Genomic DNA, 21,140 nt, shown 5'->3' with positions numbered 1-21,140 from the left:
GACAAGCAGAGGATTCCTTGCTTTCTGGGCAAGAGGTATCTCTTGATGCAGTTTGATGACCAGTTTCAACAAATCCCTAAGGTCAATTCCATTTTGTCCTCAATGGCTTCTCCCTGTTTCTGAGGAGGCCTCCCTCTCTGATCCTGTTGAGAGGAAGGTGGAGACTGCATTGAAGCAGGCATATGCAGCATCTCATTTTGGGATCAGAGCAAGCACTTATTTTGCATAAGCCTCCCAAGTCCTTATTAAGGATTATGAGAAGTTTGATTGTCTGCAGGATCAAGGTGATCCCACTCCTATCTTGGCACAGATGGACATGTTGGCACTATTTCTGTTGGATGCCACATATGATACCCAGTGGGCCTACTCCTCAGTGGCCGCAGCAGCGGTGGCTGGTAGGCGGTCACTGTGGGCAAAACCATGGCGTCTGGAAGCAGCACAGAAGACCGTAATTCATAAGCTGCCTTTTGAGGGTCCCAGACTTTTTGGGGACAAATTAAACATGATGGTGCAGCGTTTGGCAGAGGAGAAGAAATTGCTGAAGCCATTCCAGGCTGTGCAGAAGAAGAAATCTTTTTTCCATAAGCAGAACTTTCAGGGAGATCTCGCCTCTTCTCAGCCCGTTCATGGACGAGCCCATGGTTGGGGGGCTATTTTCACCAACAGGTCCCAACCTCAGCATCAGCAGCCCCAGGGAGCTGGTCAGAAGTGACTATGCCGGGGTGGCGGCACGGCACGTTTTGTTCCAGGATCAATGGTCTGGCCAGATTTCCGACTAGTGGGTTCTATCAGTCATCAATCAGGGGTACCGGATTCTGTTCTGGGGTCACTTTCTAGTTACCCTGTTGTCAGAAGACACTGTGAAGAGGACTGCTATGTTTTCTGGAGCTGGAAAGCTGCTCATGAAGGGCGCTATTCTCAAAGTGTCCAAAGCGGAACGGGCAAGGGCTTCTACTTAACACTCTTCTTGGTTCCAAATCCAGATGGTTATTACTGACCAATTCTGAATCTCAAGGCTCTGAACAGGATGGTGAAGCTGGATCAATTTCGAATGAACACATTGTAGCCCATCAATCCCCTCATCCAACAGGGGGACTTTCAGTCTTCCCTAGACTTGGAAGACACCTATTTTCACATGTTTGTCCATCACGAAAGCCAACAGTTCTTGCGGTTTGCTTTGGATGGGCTCATTATCAGTTTCAGGTGTTTCCCTTCGGACTCTCCACTGCTCACCAGACTTTTACCAAGGTATTGCCCCGGCTGTGGGAGTTTTGAAGCTTCAGGGCTTCTTTGTGATTCCCTTCATTGATGATTGTTTGATTTCTGCTTCCTCTCTTCCTAAGGCTCTGCTGGCAGTGGAAGCAACCATGAACATGTTCCAATGTCTGGGCTTCTGGCAAAGTCTCACCTAGTCCCTGTTCAGAGATTGCAGTTTATCGGGGGTCTTTTCAACACTCAGTTGGGGGCGGTGCCTCCCTCCTGCTTGCATTACTACCCTGCGCGTCTTCTGTTGGCTCTCCTGACTCAGCAGTCGGCTCTGGCTTGGTTGAGTACCCAGGGCTTGATAGCTGCTACCACGGCTGTAGTTCCCTGGGCTCGCCTGCACCTCAAGTTTCTGGTGAATCATCTGTTGTCTCACTGGCACTCCTGCCACGTGAATTATGACTCTCTGGTTCCTCTCACCCCTGTTCTGATACAGGAATTAGGCTGGTGGCTCTACTCTCCCAATCTGGTGAAGGGGGTCAGTTTCCAGCTTCCTCGTCCTCTATTAACCGCCATTGCCAGCCTTTGGGGTTGGGGAGACATGTTTGGGTCCTTGGATGCCTAGGGTCAGTGGAATCAGGCAGACAGAACCCGCTTCTAGAATTGGCGGGAGTTGGCAGCCATCTGGCAGGCTATGCAGTTCTTTCAGGTTCACCTGTATGGGGCAAATCTGTTGGTTCGCACTGACCACCAGGTGTTACTTGAATCGCCAAGGGGGAATGTGGTGCACATCTCTGAATCATCTGGGTTTGTTGATTTGTTCCTGGGCAGAATCACACCCTATGACCTTGAGGGCTGGTTACATTCAGGGTTACATGAACTTTCATGTGCACAGCAAGAGCCACAAACTGCCTTCTTCAGTGCTGTACCATCTGTCAATACTGCTGTTCAGGGACATTTGTCTTCGGTGTGGGGAGCCTTGGGTGGACCTCTTTGCATCTCCTCACAGTGCCCTTCTTCCTTGGTTCTGTTTCAAAGTGGTTTATCCTTAGGCATGGGTGGTGGATGCCCTGTTGTTTCCCTGCCCCTCGGGCCTTCCTTATGTCTTCCCTCCTATTCCCCTCCTCCTGAGGGTGGTGCAGGAGATTCGGGTGTAGAGGTTTTCTATTCTCCTGATAGCTCCTTTTTGGCCTTGCCGCCTTTGGCTCCCGCTGTTGATGAGGCTCTTCGGGGGCAGGTTTGTCTGGTTTCCAGTGATCCTGTCCCCACTTCAGTTTCCCCTCCTGTCATTGCCTCATCTCCATCAATTGAAACTGATGGTCTGGCTCTTGAACATTTGACAATGGAGTCTTTGGGTTGTTCTTTTTTGGTGTCAATGCATATTCAACATTCCTGTAAGCCTTACACACTTAGGTGTTACAATAAGCATTGGGGCTCTTTTGTCAAGTGGAGTGCCTCTCATGGTGTGGATACTATTGTTGGTGAGACGTCAACAATTCTTGAGGGATGTTTTAAAAAAAATCTTTTCCCTCTACTTTGGCTGCACAGTGGACTGCTATCTGAGCATGTAGGGGTTCAGGAGCTGCCCTGGATAGTGTTGCTCCTTTGGTAGTTCGGCTCCTATGGAGTTTTAGGCTTCGTCGTCCCTCGTGTGATCTTCCGACATGTGTCTAACTGTCCCCATTTGAACCTTTGTTGGAGGCCGATTTGCTGTGGGTGTCTGCTCTATTGGCTTTCCTGTTGACCATTAACTTGGCTCAGAGGTTGGGTGAAATGGGGGCCTTGCTTATTTATTTTCCTTATTTGCAGTTCCTGCTAGAACGGGTGGTGTTGAGGTTGAACCCATCCTTTCTCCCTAAAGTCTCCTAAAATTCCAGATTTTCCAGGGGAGGGTGCTATGGTTCCCTCTGTATTAGATTTTAGGAGGGACAGATTTACCTCCAGCATACCCAGGGCTTTCGTCTTTACCCTGCTCTGTTTTAGTCCTGTGGGGGGGTGGCTAAGGGTGAAAAGGTGTCTACATCCACCATCAGTCAGTAGGTTAGCTTTGCAGTTTGCTAATCCAATAAGTCAGTGGGTCTAGCTCCTCCAAGTCTGGTTCTGGGGCGCTCAACTCGGTCTGTGTCCACTTCCTGGGCTGAAGCAGCTGGTGTCTCTGTCCCAGAGATTTGTATGGCGGCTACCTAGCAGTCGCATCATACTTTGATCAAACATTATTGCCTCAATGTTTTGCATTCCTCTGTGGACAATTTTGCTGTTGACGTTATGAACACAGCTTTGTCTTAAACTTTGTTTTGATTAAACTTTGTCTTCAGCATGGATCCTTGGTGTCCTGCTTTCTCTTGGTGTTTTGGCTTGTGAGCTCCTCAGTATTGTAATGACTGGGACGAGGAGGTCCTGTGAGGTGGTAATGTGTTGTTACTTACCGGTAATCTTCATCACCCTGACTAAGGTCCTTTTCGTCCCAGTCCTGCTCCCTCCCGCTGTGGTTGTGTCTGGTCTTGTTGATAACAGGCATGGCGGGGGGGTTGGAGGGGTTTAAATTGTAGAAATGAAAAAGACGCTAGCGTTCTAGAAGGCCAGACAGGAGGCGGGATCGCCTCACTATTGTAAGGACTGGGGCGAGGAGGACCTTATTTGGGGTAATGAATATTATCGGTAAGTAACGACAAAATATTTATGACATTATGTACTCACTTCCTGAGTGGTATGGTAAGAGTTTAGTACACTCCTTTCTTCTCACACTGTGTCCTTCCAAGGACAGCAAGCTGTAAGTAACCTGGACCTAATGAGCACTTGAAATATGACATTTTAACACTGAGCTACATCAATTGTAACCAATGCGGTAGGGTGAAAACATTTGTAAAATATGTATTGGATTAAAGATAAATTAATGGCATAGTTAAACTTAAAAATGATTGAGTGGTGGTACAACATTGCTCTTTACAAGTGAATCAAATATTTACTAGCGTCCTTACTAAAAAATTTAAGCATTACAAAACAAGGGTAGAACAGTAGCAGCTACACAGTTATGCTGTGTAATCGAGGAGTTTCAGTTGATGAGTCTGATGAACAGGTCACTGACCATGCACCCTTGTGCTCTATCCACCTTTGTAAATGGATCATCATAAGTAGGAACAAACAACTAAAGGGCTACTGACTTATGTGATTGTGGTAGCTGTTTTCACCAATCAGAACTACAAATCACGCTTGTGACTTGCATGCTGGTTCAGCAACGGGATTCCCCACGGCAAATGACCCAACTGATAACTGCAGTGAGTAGTTTTCTTTAATTTTATGGAAGCCCTGATAACATTTAGGGGCATATGTATCAAAACCCGAATTTGCGAATCTCAAATAGCGATTTTTTGAGAATCGCTATTTGAGAATTGCAAAATGGGATGTATTTAAAATATCGCTAATATTTTGCGATTTCTTAAAATTCCTTAATTGCGATTAGCAAATTGCGAAATCGCAATTAAGGAATACCTGCCCATTCATTTCTATGGGCCAGGAGACCCATAGGAATGAATGGGAAGTAATTCTCAAATTGCGATTTGCAATTTGCTAATCGCAATTTGAGAATAATTTCAAAGGTGCAAGGGTGTCAAGATGACACCCTGATGCACCCCTGAAATCAGCATGTGTGGACATATGGCGCACATACATGCCCTAAGGGCATGTATGTGCGCCACGTGGCACTTATTAAAATTTAAAATAGTGCATTTTTAAAAGATTTCGCAAATTACCACCAACTAGAAGTTGGTGGTAATTTGCGATTTCTTACGGATTTTTCGCAAAACTTTGTTGCCTGTTACATTTCATTTAAGAAATCGCAATTTGCGATTTCTTAAATGCTTACGAAAAGTTAGGAAATCGCAATATTAGCGATTTGAAAAATTTGCGCTGAAAAATGGCTCATACATACCGTTTAGCGATTTTTTATTCGCAAACGCTGTTTTTTGCGAATCGCAGCGTTTGCGAGTAAAAAAAAAAAAAAAAAAAAAAATCGCTTGATACATATGCCCCTTAGTTCTGTAATAAAGTATAAACACAATAAATATAAGATAAAAAGAATATATTTATTGTTTCATCTGAAACATTTTACATATGTTCTTTGAAGAGTGTACTATTCTCTCTATTTAAAATTCATAAATTGTAAAGTTCTGGGGCCAAGTATTATTTCGCTTTCAGCCAGCAAAATATGACCAGGATCAAACAGAATCTTCAAGAGGTTGTGGTATGCATGTATTTTGAAAAAACAAAAACTAATATTTTGACACTTACCGAACCCATGCTTGCGGAAGTATCGAGGACTAAGCAGACCACTCTGTCCCTGCTCTGCAGAAGTGAAAACGTTGGAGCAGGTGGAGGGGCGGTACCACCCATGGGCGGGGTGCTCTTGAAATCAGCGGAGCGCACGATGACGTCCCATGTGCTGTTAGAGTCGCACATTCTGTTCTGCAGGTTTGGCGCTTCAGTGTTATGAGTACTGGAGTTACAGAATTCAACCACCTAAAGGACATTGACAATCGAAATATATCAGTTACCAACAGGTTAACATTGTAATACTTTACAGAGTTTGGAGCATGTCAGGAAATAACGGCTGGGGGTTCCAGCGAGTCAAGACCCAAGGTGGCAGATCTCAGGCACTCAAAACAGAAGACATTCATATACAACTCTTTGCTTGAAAACCAGAAAATACTCCGTACTTCCTCGGAACAAGTGTAATATTAATTGCCTCTACATATCTGGAAATATTGTGGATGTTTTATTCCCCTTCCCCGTTTAACCTACTTGGGTGCTTTTAGCTGCGCGTAGAGTTGGTTGAGGAGCTTCTAACACGGGCAAGTGGGGAAGCCCATGTAATGAACAGGCATCTATTTGTATGTTTATGTATTCAGAAATCCACACTCCTCAATGCATGAGACAGTCTGTTTGTGGGCTGCACATCATGTTGGGTGCCATGTCGTGTAGCTTCCACTAATTAGTAGGAACTGTGTGCTTGCGGATGACATAAACTTAGGCTTTCAGGACCAAGTCAACACTCAGCTAGAGCTTGAGAAAGTGGACAGACATTTGTGCGTTTCACTTGGAAGGAAGAATGTGTATACAGGCATATACCGAAACTGCTGTAATCAGGTGCAGTCAGTGCTTCATTTGTTAAAGAATGAATGCTGCTGGTGTACCCACGGCTGGCGTTATTAAATGTCAGTGTACCCAGTGCCAAGGTTGCAAAGTCATGAACCCACCTCGGACTGCTTTAAACCACTGCCAGAGACTCCCAGCACATTAATTCCCTTTTGCAGGTTCCTGCTTTCTCCAATTGTGAGTTTTTCCACCTTTCTTTCTCTCCATATTTCTGCTTTGATTGTTTTGCTCTCTCTTACTTGCGGGGAATGTCTGATCAGGTAAAATAACTGTTGGCCCCACCAGCAACCACCAGCTGAAATTAAGCATTGGTTGCAGTTACTGTGGCAGTAAGCCAAATTTTATGATAGGATCTTTGGCTTTTCCCGGATCATCTGCTCCTCCCCTCCTAAGTAGAGACCATTTCTGCGAAGTGAGGGGCAGTACAACACAGAGATCAGAAACAGTACTAAGTTTGATGTGAATCTAGAGGATGCAACACTGTGGACTCTCTTAGGTGTAAATTGATAAGGAGGTGGTCCCATTGCAGAACAAAACAGCATTTGCAATGCAATAGGTCCCACATTTACGAGAGTTTAAGCTATTGGTATTGTAAATGACAGTCCGTTTTATTTATCTGTTTTGATAATTAACACATAAATAAAAGGCATTGTCATTTACAATGCCAATAGCTGAAACTCTTGTAAATGCGAGCCCTATTTCACTTCAAAGAAGCGGTCGCCATTGTCCCAGACTGCTTGGAAAGTGAAAGTGTGCATGGCGTGCTGAATGTTGCAGGAACGCATGTCGTGCCTGCATTAGGAGAAACTCATTAAAGAAAATAGTGCTTACAGACTAAATAAGGCATACCCTGTAACAACAGAAGTAAAATGGCCAGTCTTAATGGGAGGCTACAAATGAAGACAAGGCAGTACTAAGGAGGGACTAACAAACCTATTAACGAATCAGAAGCCAGCATTTACAAAAGACAATGGCACAAACCAATGAAAAATATGGGCTGAGAGTTGCCAGAGCTTCAAGCACATACTCAAATACAGCATGCCTCGCAGAGCAGTGCATGCGCTGCCCAGGCTCGACCTAAAAAGCAATGTATCAAAATAAGCAACAAGCATAGGTACAGAGATGAAGCCAGAGGAGAAAAATATAACCTTTCTATGTAATGTTTAGCAGACCTATGGTCTATTAGCAATTATCAAATAAGGAATAACATTGCTATCTGTCAGACCCAGCTTAAACAAAATAGCCCAGCAAGCAAGAGGTCATTGTGTACACCCCAAATAGTTTAGGGATGGCATGGCTTCTTACTACTCTTAACAGAGGGAGTTAGGTATTTGTCTTCTAGTTGTGAGGTAAAACAATTAAATATGGACAACAGCAGATACAAGAATACTAGACACAATGGACAACTTCATGAGTTACAACCCAAAGTCCACCAAATGCTTGGATATTGAGGCGCCACTGGAAGAATAACTCGAGGCAATTCTTCACATTTGAAATTCATTGTGAAAGAACGTTCTTCCAAATTTGACACAATGATGCTTGAGATCGAAAGTATCTTTGTTGTGTTAAAATGTCTACAATTCAGAGGCAGAGAAGAAGATAGGCGTAGACAGAGAAACCTTAGCAATAACAAATATGAAATTATAAGGAGTGATTGTGAGAAACTGGCCTGTCTGTTTGTGTCCTGCTGAAATGTCCGCAGAGGTAAACATGTTTACTCTGAATACCTTGGAACACGCTGGACGTTAGGCTACAGCTAGCTGCATAGAGGTGTTGTGTGCAACAGCATTACCAAACGACTATACAGTGAAGAAACATAGGATTTAAGAGTAAAAGAAACATAATGGAATTATACTTATCTAGCAAAGTAACCCAGAAAGATTAAGAACTGGATAAAGGGGTAAAAACTTAGCACACAAATGAAGTCAATAATATGTCAGCAAAATCAAAAATGTGTAAAAATAAATCAACAAGAAAAAAATGTCTTGCCCTAAATGTATACCAGGAAGGAATAATGCTCTGAGATTATTCATTTAAGGGGAAGCAACCAGTCCCAGGGAGAACAGTCAGTTACCTTTTTTCATTCACACTGCTACCCTGATGGAAACAACATGGAACAGTTCCAGAGGGGTACCAAAGTTCTATCACTCTTCTCACACTTGAGTTTGTTTCCCAGTGCTCAGCGTTCAAGGCAAAATATCTCAAGGCTCTACATAGGCCTGCTCTGTCCTCCATAGCATCTCGCAGGCCAGAAGATTAACCTTCCAGGACATCAGGACTCTGTTTAGCTTCACAAGATACTTCAAGTCTAAACATTCAGGTGCAGTGTAACCTTGTGTTAGCACCACCCTCTGCGACGAGGGCATTTGTAGCTTTCCAGACAATGCAATTTTTTTCCAGCAGGATGTTTTCCTACTATAAGGGTCAGCAAACTGTTCCTACATCCCTTGGCTCATCCACAGTGTTATTAACGTTTGGGGGCTGGTGAAGTGATGTCAATCTGTGGTCCTCCGAGCAAGATATTGTGCGAGTTTCAAGTGTGTGTAAAAGGGGGAAAGGCTGTATTTGCTTGCTGTATTTGCTTACTCTTTGTAATAGCTGAAGTAAGCCACTACTCCGCAAACCACAGAAGAATTTGCGCCTTCACATGCTTACCATAGACTTACCATGACCCTTTTGATACTACTGTTTTCTGAACAATGCTCAGCATAGTGGGTCAGAATTTATTAATTACAATATAACTAACCACCCCTTTCCCTATTCTGGCAGCCACGCCCCAGGTTGTCTGTCTGTCACTAGTTTTTCTTCCCTTCCCTTTGCCCTTCTCCCTGGACTCTGTCTTTCCATCCTGGTATTGCTGAGGCCACTTAGAGAAAGTTTAAGGGTGAGGTTAAATACATAATACAACCCTTCCCACCCCTGCAGTGGAACAATCAGGAGATCCCTCATAACATGCCAAGTAATGCTGTACATCCACTTACAAAGAGATAAGCAACGTGTCTCCTGATCTCCAAATAGAGTTTCCAATCGTTCTGCAGCTTCTTAATGACAAAAAGAAATTGCCATGGATGGAAAAAAGACAGGCATTTGTGGCATTGAGGAGCATCTTTGCACTTGAGTTTGCGGTTTCATCAGTGTGTTTCCAAAACCATGATTGATGGTCGGTTTGGTTAAGATCACTAATAGGTGTTATGCAACCATCAAAGATGATGGGTGTCCAGGCTATCTTACACCTCCAGGTCATTATAGTCCGGACAGTATATAAGAATCCGCTTAAGACTCACACATAGTTGGAGTTTTTTAGCTTTCGCCTAGTTCACTTCCTAACTGCTTCTTACCTTTCATACTTTCTTCCTCTTCCTTCAGGGTTCAATTCTTGCCAAACCTGCACATTACTCCTATTGCCCAGTTCCTTTGATTTTCTGGTATCCATGGCTTCAGACCACTTGCCTTGGCCAGCTCTTTACAACATCTGGATGTGACCTTTGTTTGACTTGTAATGATGAGTGACTTTCCTTGTTCTGAATTGCCAGTATTGCATATGCTTATATTACTGTAAACCCTCAGTTCTTTATTGCTCTAGAAATGGGTTCTCACCCCATTACAGAAAAGCAAGGGTGTAACGGGTTCTTAAGTGAAAAAGAGCCATTGTATCTCTCCTTTTTAACTCCTATTTCCTGTTTCACCCTATTTCCCAGTCAGAGTAATGTGTGTCTGTTGTATCCTGCTGATGAGTATCAGGGGTGCAGTTGTCCGACATCTGAATCTTGCCACTGTTGAGGACCTGACACTACATGCCTGTCTAAAATGTCTTGACCACATAATATCTCGTCAGGGGGAGTAATACAAATCTTCTGCTGGCAGGCAGTAGCAAGTAAGTTCTGAACTGCAAGTGGTCCTAAAAATTGAATTTTAAAAGGGGACCTCACATAGCTTTGGTGGGTGACCCTAAACCAATCTGTTAAATGTTTCCTCACACACCCTGTTATTTCAGAGCAATGCAGTTCATTTTTTTTTCTAAAAAGTTTTTTTTATTTTCCAATGCATACGATACATAAATTTGAGTTATACCAACTCCCACCCCCCACCCCCCCTTACTGTCAAATGACAAATTTCAAGGATACAGAGAAAAGATGTACAGCTTAAGAATAATAAGTACGAACATCGTCAAGGAAGCTTTAAGCAAAGTTAAAAGAAGATGCACAAAGAAAAATATGAAAAGGAAAGAGAAGGCAGTCCGATTAAACATATGAACCTGACTAATCTGATTGTTCCAACCAGGTGGAAAAGGGTCCCCAGATGTCTAGTCCCTTTTTTTGCCCGTTGCTTCCTTTTTTAGCGTATATGGCCTTTTCGAGATGGTAAGTCGCAACTAGCCTAACTAGCCACTGGGGGAAAGAAGGTGGGTCAGTCTCAATCCATGCCGATGCCACACAGATCCTCCATATTGTCATAGCAACGTAGATGAGCGCCCCACCTTTTTCCCTATTAATCTCTTCCTGGGTTCCCAGTAGTATAGTTATAGGGGTCAGAGCTATAGTCTGTGTGATGACCCTTCCCAGAAAATCCTGAATTCTGCGGAGAACTGGAGTAAGTTTGGGGCAGACGGCAAACATATGTACTGCATCAGCACCAAACTCCAAGCATCGGGAGCACATTGTCCCCCTGCCTGTCCCCCATTTTGCAATTTTACTGGGTGTAATATATAGAAAAAAAATAGTCTTGAAATGTTGCGCCTGTAGTTTTGCTGACAATAAGTCGCTTTGAGAGAGCGCCAGTGAGTTGTAGAACATACTGTGCGGGGCCTCTAATTTAATAAGCCACTTGTCTGCTATTTTAAGCAAGTCATCTGGGGTTTGGCTATTTAGAGTAGAGTAAATGAGACCTATTTGAGGGGTCGTTGGGGTTCGCAGTGTATTAATGAGTTCATCCTCCAAGAATCCTGCAGGCACCCCGACTTTTCGAACGAGAAAGTCGTGAATAGCAAGGTATTTGAAGGTGTCATGATTTTTCAGTCCGTATTTGCTTTGTAGCTCTGGAAATGGCTTAACTCCTTTATTGGAGATTAGGTCTCCTAGCTTAGTGATACCAGCCGTATACCAATTCAGTAGATAAGACCTGTCAAAAATGGCAGGAAGGTTGGGGTTCTCAGTAATAGGAGTATAATAGTTAAATGTTCCTAGACCATAGGTTTTGTGGATATTGTGAAAGACCTTAAAAGAGTTCATCAATGTCTTAAACCTAACATGCTTATAGTATCTGAAGGATATTTGTCTAAATAAGCAGCCGCGGGTCTCTTCTCCCAATAGAAGCTGAAATGGTGAAGGAAGGCCGGTTGGGAAAGGGATGGAATGTTCCTTCAACAATTCCGTACTGTATTGTAGAACTGTGGCCCAATAGTATAGTGCTATATTAGGAAGTGCCCAACCACCTCGTTCCCTGGGAAGAGACAATTGTTTTAGTGCTTGTCTAGGTTGTGAGTAAGCCCAAATAAATTGCGTAAAAATTTGTTGGAGTTTCTGGAGCTTGGCCTTGCTGAATTCCAATGGGATGGAGCGGAAATAATATAACAATTTCGGGAAATAGGTCATTTTGATTGCATTACATCTGCCTACAAGAGTCAGGTGTAAGTTGTCTATTTTTTTCAGGGCTTTTTTGGTTTCGGTAATCAAGGGGGATATATTTTTAGTGACAATTTCATCTATGTTGGCTGTGATTATGACCCCCAAATATTTGGCCTGAGTCACGATCCGGGGTTCAATCCAATTGATTTTCCTGTTTATAATTATCTGGGTTTTATTTTTATGCAGCGCATATCCCAAAATTTTCCAGAATTCTCGAGCCTCCAATTCCAATGCCAAAATGGCACTCTTAGGTTCAGAAGTGGTTATAGCCAGGTCATCGGCATAAGCCATGATTTTAGTGTCGATTCCCTGCATGCTTATTGCCAGAATTGTTGGGTTCTTTTCAATCCTCTTGATTAGGGGGTCTATATAAAGGGCAAAGAGTAGGGGGGAGCAGGGGCAGCCTTGCCTGGTTCCCCGAGAGATATGAAATTGCTCGGTCAGTCTCCCATTAACCAGCACACAGGCCGTCGGGCTTTGGTATAGAGCTTGTACAGCCTGCGTGAGTTTTGGCCCGAAGCCCTTCATGACACACCACAGGAACCGCCAGGAGACCCGGTCGAATGCTTTCTCAGCATCTAGTAAGATCAAAGACATCGGGTCTCCTGTCACCTGTGCTGCGTCAAACAGAGTAATGGCCCGTCTAATGTGTTCAGTGGTGCCTTTCTTGGGTATGAATCCGTGTTGCAATTCTGACACACGGGATTCAGCTACAGTAGAAACTCTTGAAGCAAGTATTTTGGAATATACCTTAGAATCGCAGTTTATAAGTGTAATTGGTCTATAAGAGCCCATTTCTAGAGGTGACTTGTCTTTTTTTTTTATATAGAGATTTTGTATTTGACCAGGAAGCCGGAGGGGAAGCCTCGTTAAATATGGTGGTTATCACAGCAAGAAAGATAGGCTTAATTTGGGATGCAAATATTTTATAGAACTCCACGGGAATGCCATCCATTCCCGTGGCTTTCCCGCCTGGAAGGCTGATTAGGGCTTCAAGGATATCATCCCAGTTCGGGATAATTTCCAGTTGTTCACGATACTCCTGGCTAAGCTGTTTTAACTCTATCTCTTTTAGATAATTGGTAGTCTCAGTATCTTCTAAATCGACTGGCGTGTTATTCTCCTCTGAATATAGCTTAGAGTAAAAATCTTGAAAGCTTTTTTGTATTTCACTAGGATCGCTAGTTTCAACTCCTGTTGGTGTTTGAATCGAAAGTATTTGGCTTTCTATGGTCTGTTGTCTAGTTTTGACAGCAAGGTGATGACCAATGCGATCGCTACATTCATAATTTGTTTCTCGCATCGCTGCCCATTTAGCTGCGTTTTTTTCAGCAAATACTGTCCCTATTTCGGCCTTGATTAATATAACCTCATTTTGTAGGTTCTCGACATCCTGACCAGTGTGAACCATTTGGACTAGTTTAATTTCTGATTCTTTAAGCCTTTCCTGGAGATTGAGTATTTTCAATTTGTCTTTCTTATTTTTCCTAATCGAGAACCTTAAAGTTTCTCCCCGAATACCCGCTTTTAGTGTATCCCAGACTACCATAGTTGAGGCCGTTCCAATGTTTATCTCCAGAAACTCCTGAATCCAGGTTTGCATGTGAGTTCTATAGCCTATGTCTTGTAGGAGGGCTTTCTCAAAGCTCCATCTTGGGGGTTCTTTCCAGTTCTCTAGCCCCTTGATTTCCAAAATAAGTGGGTTGTGGTCTGACATAAAACGTGGCGCTGTGTCTATGGTACATTTGCCCAGTAGGGATGAAGAAATGAGAAAATAGTCTAGTCTATCAAATGACCGGTGGGGTGCAGAAAAATAGATATATCCGGGTTGGTTGGAATTAAGTTTAGACCAAACATCGCTCAGCCCATGGGTTTGGGCTAAGCTAATGATTGCTTGATATACTAGCGGTTTTCTGCATTTATATTTCCACCTAGTATCGGTTTCCCAGTCGCAGGGCAAATTAATGTTGAGGTCCCCACAAATAATTATTGGGGTGGGCCAGTGAGCCAATTCTCCAGAGATCCAATTGATGACCCCTGGGTCGTCAGAGTTACAACCATAGATCGAGCATAGAGTAAAAGGGGGATTAGAAAAGAGATGGCACTCAGTGATTACCCATCTGCCTAGTGGATCAGATTTGACACGTGGGTTTTTTAAAGGAAGTCTCCTGTCAGCCATAATTCCTACCCCCTTTATTCTAGCTCCTTGTGTAGTAGCCCCTATAATTTTAAGCCCTAGTGAATTTAATTGGTGTTTTTGTGATCCCTCTATATGTGTCTCCTGGAGACAGATGATATCACCCCCTAAAGACCGTATGCCTTGCGTGACTTTTTGCCTTTTTACGGCGTCGTTTAACCCACAGATATTTGCGGAAATAAGCCTGAGAGTATTTATTTTAGCCATTTGGGTATTTGAGATAACCAGAAGTTTTTTGATTGATTAGATGAGTTTCTTTGATAAGTTCTTTAGTTGTGCTTACTAAATGAGTAAAAAATTGTGTGAAAAACTGTGTCCTTGATTCCATTGTGCTAATCTAAAAGTGACCCTTACCCCGCCCCCCCCACACCCCCCCTTCTCTGGAGCGATCAGGAATAACCTGAATGATGGTAGTCATTAGTGAGGCTCGGCCGCTGATCACGCCGTACGAGTTTAATTGTGTGCTCGACTAGTCTGCTCTTGAGAATTTAGTGTAGGACATTACTACATTACTACATTAACAGAGTTTTTACTTCGTCTGCAGCAAAGCTAACCCTAAGAAATTAGGAAATTTAAAAAATGTTTTAGCCCACCCATCCTCCCGTTGCGTTAACCATTTTCAGTGTATGTGTCTATACTTGTGCCGGTGGTGCTATCTCTAGCTCTCTATCTTGGACCCTTCTTGGACTTAATTTCCTCTAAGTATTCCCCAGCCTTTATTTCAGACAGAAATATTTTAAATCCCCCATTAAAAATCACTTTAAGTCTAGCAGGGTTCATGAGATAGACTTCTGCTCCTAGCTGCTGAAATGGGGAAATTAGTTGTCTTAAACGCCATCTGCGCTCCACGGTCTGGTGGCAAAAGTCAGGTTTTGCGAAGAAAGTTATTCCATTGGCCCCCTTCTTGGAGTTTGGGCGAGCCTGGTCATAGATCAGTTCCCTCAGCAAGAAGTTCCCAAAGTATACCAGGAATACTCTTGGTTGTTCATCTGTAGCCCTGTTACCACCACGCTGTCTTCTAATGTTGATGGGGTAGCGATGTGCCCTCTGCACCTCATGGTCCCAGTCCCAGCCTGGATGTTCGGGGAAGGATTCTTGAAGGAGTTTGACAATGAACCGCCTGGGGTCTTCACCTTCTTTCCCTTCCGGAATGCCTAGTAAACGTAGGTGGTTTCTGCGTTGGCGATTTTCCTGCTCCTCCATCTTTGCCATGATATCTATTACAGGCGGCATTGCTCTTGCTTTGTTTTTTAGTAGCAGTGGTCTCTGATTCAAGGTACTCAGTGCGCCCCTCGACCATGGAGACGCGGTCGCTTATGTCGGTGCATGTCTTATTCAGTCGCCTCAGACCTCCTTGTAGTTTTTTAGCGGCCCCTTTGGCTGCTCGGTTGTCTGCCCGAACCTCTTCCTGGAATTCTTTAATTGAGGCTAGGATTGACGCTAGTGAGGGCTCTGTAGAAACCATTAGTAAGTTCTTTGTCTTTTCCCAGATTGCAGGCTGGGAGCCGTCTTCATCCAAAGGATAAGACATCTGTGAGTCAGAGTAATCCCATTTGAGTTGACTGCGTCTCTTTCCTTTGTTTTTAGTTCTTTTGGGTCTTTGGACCGTACCGGTATCTTTAACTGACTCCTCGCTGCCATCTTCACTAGAGTCAGTACCTTTCTCATCAGAGGTAGTTTCTGTGCCGTCGGAAACCGAGTAAAAGTTCTCGGGCCCAGGTTCCGGAGTCCAAGGTGCTTGTGCACCAATCGCGGTTCCCAGGCCCTGAATGTAATTGACGACATCGATATCTGGGGCTATAGAGGGAGTATCAGGACAGCTCAGATGGGTACAGTCTTGATTACTTAGAACTATGCCAGCAGGGGTTGGGTGGATATAAAGTTCTATTGCCTTCTTATCCGTTTTATCATTATCATCTTTAGGCAAGCAGAGGGAGTTGCTCAATGTTTTGGCTAAATCTGGTGAATCCGTGATAGTTCCTCCACCAGTTTGTGGCACACCTACTGTCTTTAAATCTGCCAGGCTGGTCTCTTGACGTAATTTTAGCGTAGGTGATTGGGGGTTAGTGAATCTAGGGAGGGGGCCTCCGGGGTATCTAATAGAAGGGTCTTGGCGCTTGCGGAAGGTGGTTGTCCCTTGGAGCACAAAAACATTTTGGCAAGTGGTGGCTGAGCACCAGCTGAGTCTCTAGATACCCTTGCCCCCCACAGTCGCCCCAGCACTTTTCTGTTGCCACTAACCTCGAGTCTGGGCCTGGAAATGTTCTCAGGGGCCATGTCTTTAAAGTCATTGTTGACGGCAGCCTTCGGTTTGGTTCCCTTCTTGGGCCCTCTGTGACTCATTATCAGGAGGCCTCGATAGAGCCGTCGCTGCCGCCGGCGATTTTCCCCGTGTCCAGAGATACAGATCGATGCGGTGGGTTCAGGAGGTTTAAATACCAAAAATAATATAAACAACAGGAGCCGAGTTAGCTGAGTTAGCAGGCTCCAGGCGGGTAATTTATAATGATTGCGATGTTGAAAAAGCAAGTTGAAATGTTTTTACGAGAACGCGAGCCCAGCACTGGCAATTCTCTCCCTGTCAGTCTGCGCGTTGAGCTGAGCATCGTGGCATCGCAGGGCGTCTAGTCGATCGGCTACGCGACCAGCGTGAGCAGCGGATCGCTCGAGTGCTCACACTGACACCATCATCGCTCCACCCCAGAGCAATGCAGTTCATGTGCTTGGAACACTCTGTACCTCCCAGTATGATTTGTATTTAAAACAACAGACAGACAAAGGCTCTAATTCTAATGAATCACTCTCCACCTGAAACCTCCAATCACCTTCAATTATTTCAGCCTCTTCCTCTGTCACTTTTTTCCCGGAGGTATTGATGGGCAGAGGTCTTTCTGAATCTCGAAAGAACCTCTTTATGGTCGTGACTTGCACTGTTAAATGTGCCATACAAACAATATACTATGTCTTAAATGTCTCAAAGCAAAAATAGATAGCTCAGATCTGATTACCGATTTGAGGTGTTCAGGCCAAATTAGAAGAGACAGGTCCTCAGGAGTCTGAGTACAGCAAGCAGCTGGTTGAAAGTGTTCCTGCATCTCACTTTTCCTAGCGGGTCACCATTGGCAGATTAAGTTGTCCTATACAGATACTGCATACTTTTATAAGGCATGAGGTTTTAATATTTTGACAGGTCTCATTGACAACCTAGAGCTCCAAAGGTGTCAGGGCAGCCCCCAAAAAGTGGATGGTACATTGAGGGTAGAAATATATACTGATCTTCAAGAGTGCAGGGCCTTCCAGGATTTTTGGGCCATCATGGCAATAGCAAAGTAAAAAATTCAAATTTTTAAAATCAAAACAAACAGGTGTACATCTTGTGATTAATTGGAGCAGATGTTTGCAGGTGGGCTGAACCAGCACTCATTTCCGCACATACTTTGTTCCACAGCAAGAGAGAGAACGCACTCAAAAGGGGGAAGGAGGAAGAGAAAATCAAATAAACAGTGAAGAAGGGAGGAAGCAGGGATGAAAAAGAACCTACAGGAGTGAAAGAAAGATTCATGAAGTTACGAATGGTGGATTTAAAGATGCAGGCATGAGGTCGATTTCCGACTAGGCAGCGTTTCTATTAGGCACCCTCACCTTCGAGAGCACTGGCCGAGGGCTCCTGAGCAAAACTTTGGGACCTGCCATGTATTCGTTCGCAAATTAACCACTGAGTAAACGGAAAGGTCTATGGGTTTTCACACATTGAAGATTTAGTAAGCAAATGTATTCGATGGGTTTTATTACTGCAACTGCAAGTAGATTATGAAACAGCTTATTAAAATATTAGCAACCGAGGTATCAGGAAATACTCCGTGTCAATAGACTGAGCAAAGACACAATCATTACTTCGCTTCAATATCCATCCTGAGCTGAAGCTAATCACGGCTCAGTTATTCATTTCGAGGGACCTGAAGCTCATTGGGAAACCGTAGTACCAGCGATCCGGTATTTTTATTTTCCTGATTTTACTACTGAAGTGCAATTGTCACGGAGAAGAGGAGAAAAACGCCTGGGGAGATCAAAAAAATTGTATATGCGTTATATCGATCTACATATAGGGGCAGATTTACAAGCCCCTTGCGCCACTTTTGCGTCATTTTTCCCATGGTAAAAATGACACAAAAGTGGCTCGAGGGGCTTGTAAATCTGCCCAATAGTATATAAAAGCAGGGCCAGCTTTATGGCAGTGCGACCAGTGAAGCCGCACTGGGCACTGACCTGCAGGGAGGGGGGGGGGGGCACTGACCAGGGAGGGGGGGGGGCACTGACCTGGGGGGGGGGGGGGGGGGGGCTGTGTTTAGCAATAACTTTAAAAACACCTGCTACAGAGTCCCTTGTGCATCCAGCTTTCAGGCAAAAATAAAATATGTCAAGATAAATCTTGTAAATAATGTTCCTGTTAGAGAGAGAGATTAGAGTTTGGTCTAGTGGCAGTTTTGATTCGCCATTAAGTAGCACAGAGGGTTAATACGTCTGCTGCAAAGAACAGATCTGTATACTATGTGGACTGCTGACTGGATTAGTAAAGCCAGCCTTTACCCGCGCTTTAAAACGTTAAATGTATGTGAGAGAGAAACTATGGAGAGATGAGGGGCACTTTTGCCGGCTGCTATTTAGGGAATCCGAGGAGGAGGTCGGGGGAGGGCGCCAAAAAAGATTGTTGCACTGGGAGATACCAGAGCTAAAGCCGGCCCTGCATAAAAGAGCGCATTTCATTATATTAACTGATGCGGAAAGGGTCTGTCGAAAGGTAAATAAAGTGGAGGGAGAGAGTGGAGCCTTCCCAGGACAGCACAACTTGAACAAGCATTGGCAAAGCCAGTAGGCCTCACTTTTGTGACCTTGTGGCTTTCCTGTTGCCTTTTGCTTATGCTGTGCCACTTGGCCCAAAGTAAAAAGAATAAAAAAAGCAATGGTACAATGACATGACTGCGACTGCGCCATTTTTTTTAAATCTATGAGTCCTCGACAGATGGGTAAATAAAAAAGAACAAAAAAGAAGTACTGTAACATTGCTTTATTCAGATAAAGGTGCTAGTAGAAATTTGTTGCCTGATCCTCTTAAAAAAAGTAAAATAATAGACAGCAGGTGTGGGGGGGTGCAATGTTGGAAGAGGGGAAGCAAAAGGGAGTGGTCTGGGGAGGGCAAAAGTAGCACAGGAGGAAGGGCAAATGAGGAGGCGGGGAGAAGCACATGAACAAGAAAGCAACATGGAACGCGGGGGAGGCAGAGAGTTTAGTGGGTTGTTCACTAAAACACGAAAATACTAAATCTGAGCAGTGGTAGGTGAGATGCTAGTCAGTCACAGAAATTGTAAGAGGATGTACCAACTGAGTAAGAAGCAAGCAGATGGCAGTGAAAATAAAACCAATGGTAAATATGGGTAGGATGTAATCACTTGTAAGTTCTACGCCTCTCTGAACTCAGTTGGATCCCTCTGTCTACCCTCTCTTGATCCACTGAACTGACCCATGGGGAGCCCATGTCCCCAGTTGAGGACCCCATCTGTGCTCACCTAACCTTAACATGCTCACAAATTCATCCCAGTAGGCAGACAGTACCACCATGGCCAAAAAAGTGACGTGGCCTATTCTACCCCTTGGAACAGGCTTCTGTCCCAAACCCAAGGAGAACACTACCCACAGGACAGCAACCAATAGACACCAGTGACAGCTGTCAGTGTCAAAAGCCAGGCTTCTCCGACCTCTGAGTGTTCTCAGAGTGGGGGGGGGGTGTAACAACTCCAGATGTCAGGCAAACCTCTTCCCCTCTCCTTCTTACCAGTGCAGGGGTGGTAGCCTGAGACTGGCCACTCAGCCCAGGGTCTGTACCCTGAGGCTGAACAGATGCCTTGTGAGCCAGGACTTCCAAGGGGGAATGAACAACTTTTCCCCTCAAGAATGACATACTGTGTCATGCAAGGGTCTGTCTGGCGCAGGTCTCCCGCCTCCTGTCTCTGTGACAGCACAGGGAGCACTTCCAGGTCAGAAGTGGACTTACCAGGGTCAATATAGGGGTACCCTGTTCTCAGAGCTGGCACCCCTGACCCACTGGTCCTCCCACTGTGGATGGTTTCCACCTCCTGCAACTCCATCTGGGACACTGTACCTTCTCCTTGGGAGCATTACCCCAGAAATAAAAGTGTTAAGGGTAGCCTGGATGGCCATCCCTTCCACTTCTCTTGACAATGGTGGTGACTCATTCCTCAGAAGACAGACTATGGGCATCCAAGGACTAACTATGACCCTTCTCTGAGTCCCCTCCCCACCCTATTCCAGGGATACCAGGGCTATGCAGCGGACACAGACTCAACCTCAGGCCGCGGTATCCTCAACATCAGGCCACTGCACTGCTGTGCTGTCATGGTCATCCACTGTAGAAGGTATCCCGAGTCAAGAAAGACACATACACCAACATGCTCTACACTCATCCCAGTAATATATCAGCGTGAGAATGGGGTGTGAATGTGGAAGGAGGAATTAACTGCTGACTGCTGGGTATAAACTATGTCTCCCAGAAGTCATCGGTCTTGCTAAACTCTATGATCAGTGCATGGGAGGAGACTGTATATAAACCCCTCCTATTTAGTAGACCGGTCCTTGTCAATCGGTCCAGCCACTGCTCATGTTGATTAATCCTCATTCATTTACCTGCGTGTTGTGCTTTCCCGAAACGCTTTATGAAACCGGTCTCCGTGTTCAAGGAACTCGGACAGGTGTGTACTCAGCGCGAGAAAAGTGACAGAAACATGTTCCTGCTCTCTCGCTTTCCCTTCGCATCCTAGACGGATTGCTACATTATTTGTACTGGCAACTCTTCCTTCTGGCAGCCGATGTATCAACTTCTCGTTACAGAGCCTTTCAGGAGAGAGAGAGCGATTTTTGTTACCAACGGATGTTTGTGCGAGTCAGTTCTA

General features: G+C 44.5%; 1 protein-coding gene across 2 annotated transcripts in view; it reads right to left on the bottom strand.

Annotated features, from left to right (window-relative positions):
* Positions 1-21,140, bottom strand: part of LOC146834646 (calcium-activated chloride channel regulator 1-like) — a 1,200,823-nt gene that overhangs the window by 840,414 nt on the left and 339,269 nt on the right. For both annotated transcript variants that reach the window (XM_085602117.1, XM_085602118.1), the window contains exon 6: positions 5,491-5,718. In XM_085602117.1, coding sequence (XP_085458243.1) covers positions 5,491-5,718 — 228 coding nt within the window. The remainder of the gene's footprint in view (positions 1-5,490; positions 5,719-21,140) is intronic.

Source organism: Triturus cristatus, chromosome 4_2, assembly GCF_964204655.1.
Source record: "Triturus cristatus chromosome 4_2, aTriCri1.1, whole genome shotgun sequence".
In the NCBI taxonomy this organism is placed as follows: Eukaryota; Metazoa; Chordata; class Amphibia; order Caudata; family Salamandridae; genus Triturus; species Triturus cristatus.
This window is presented reverse-complemented; position numbering and strand designations above follow the sequence as displayed.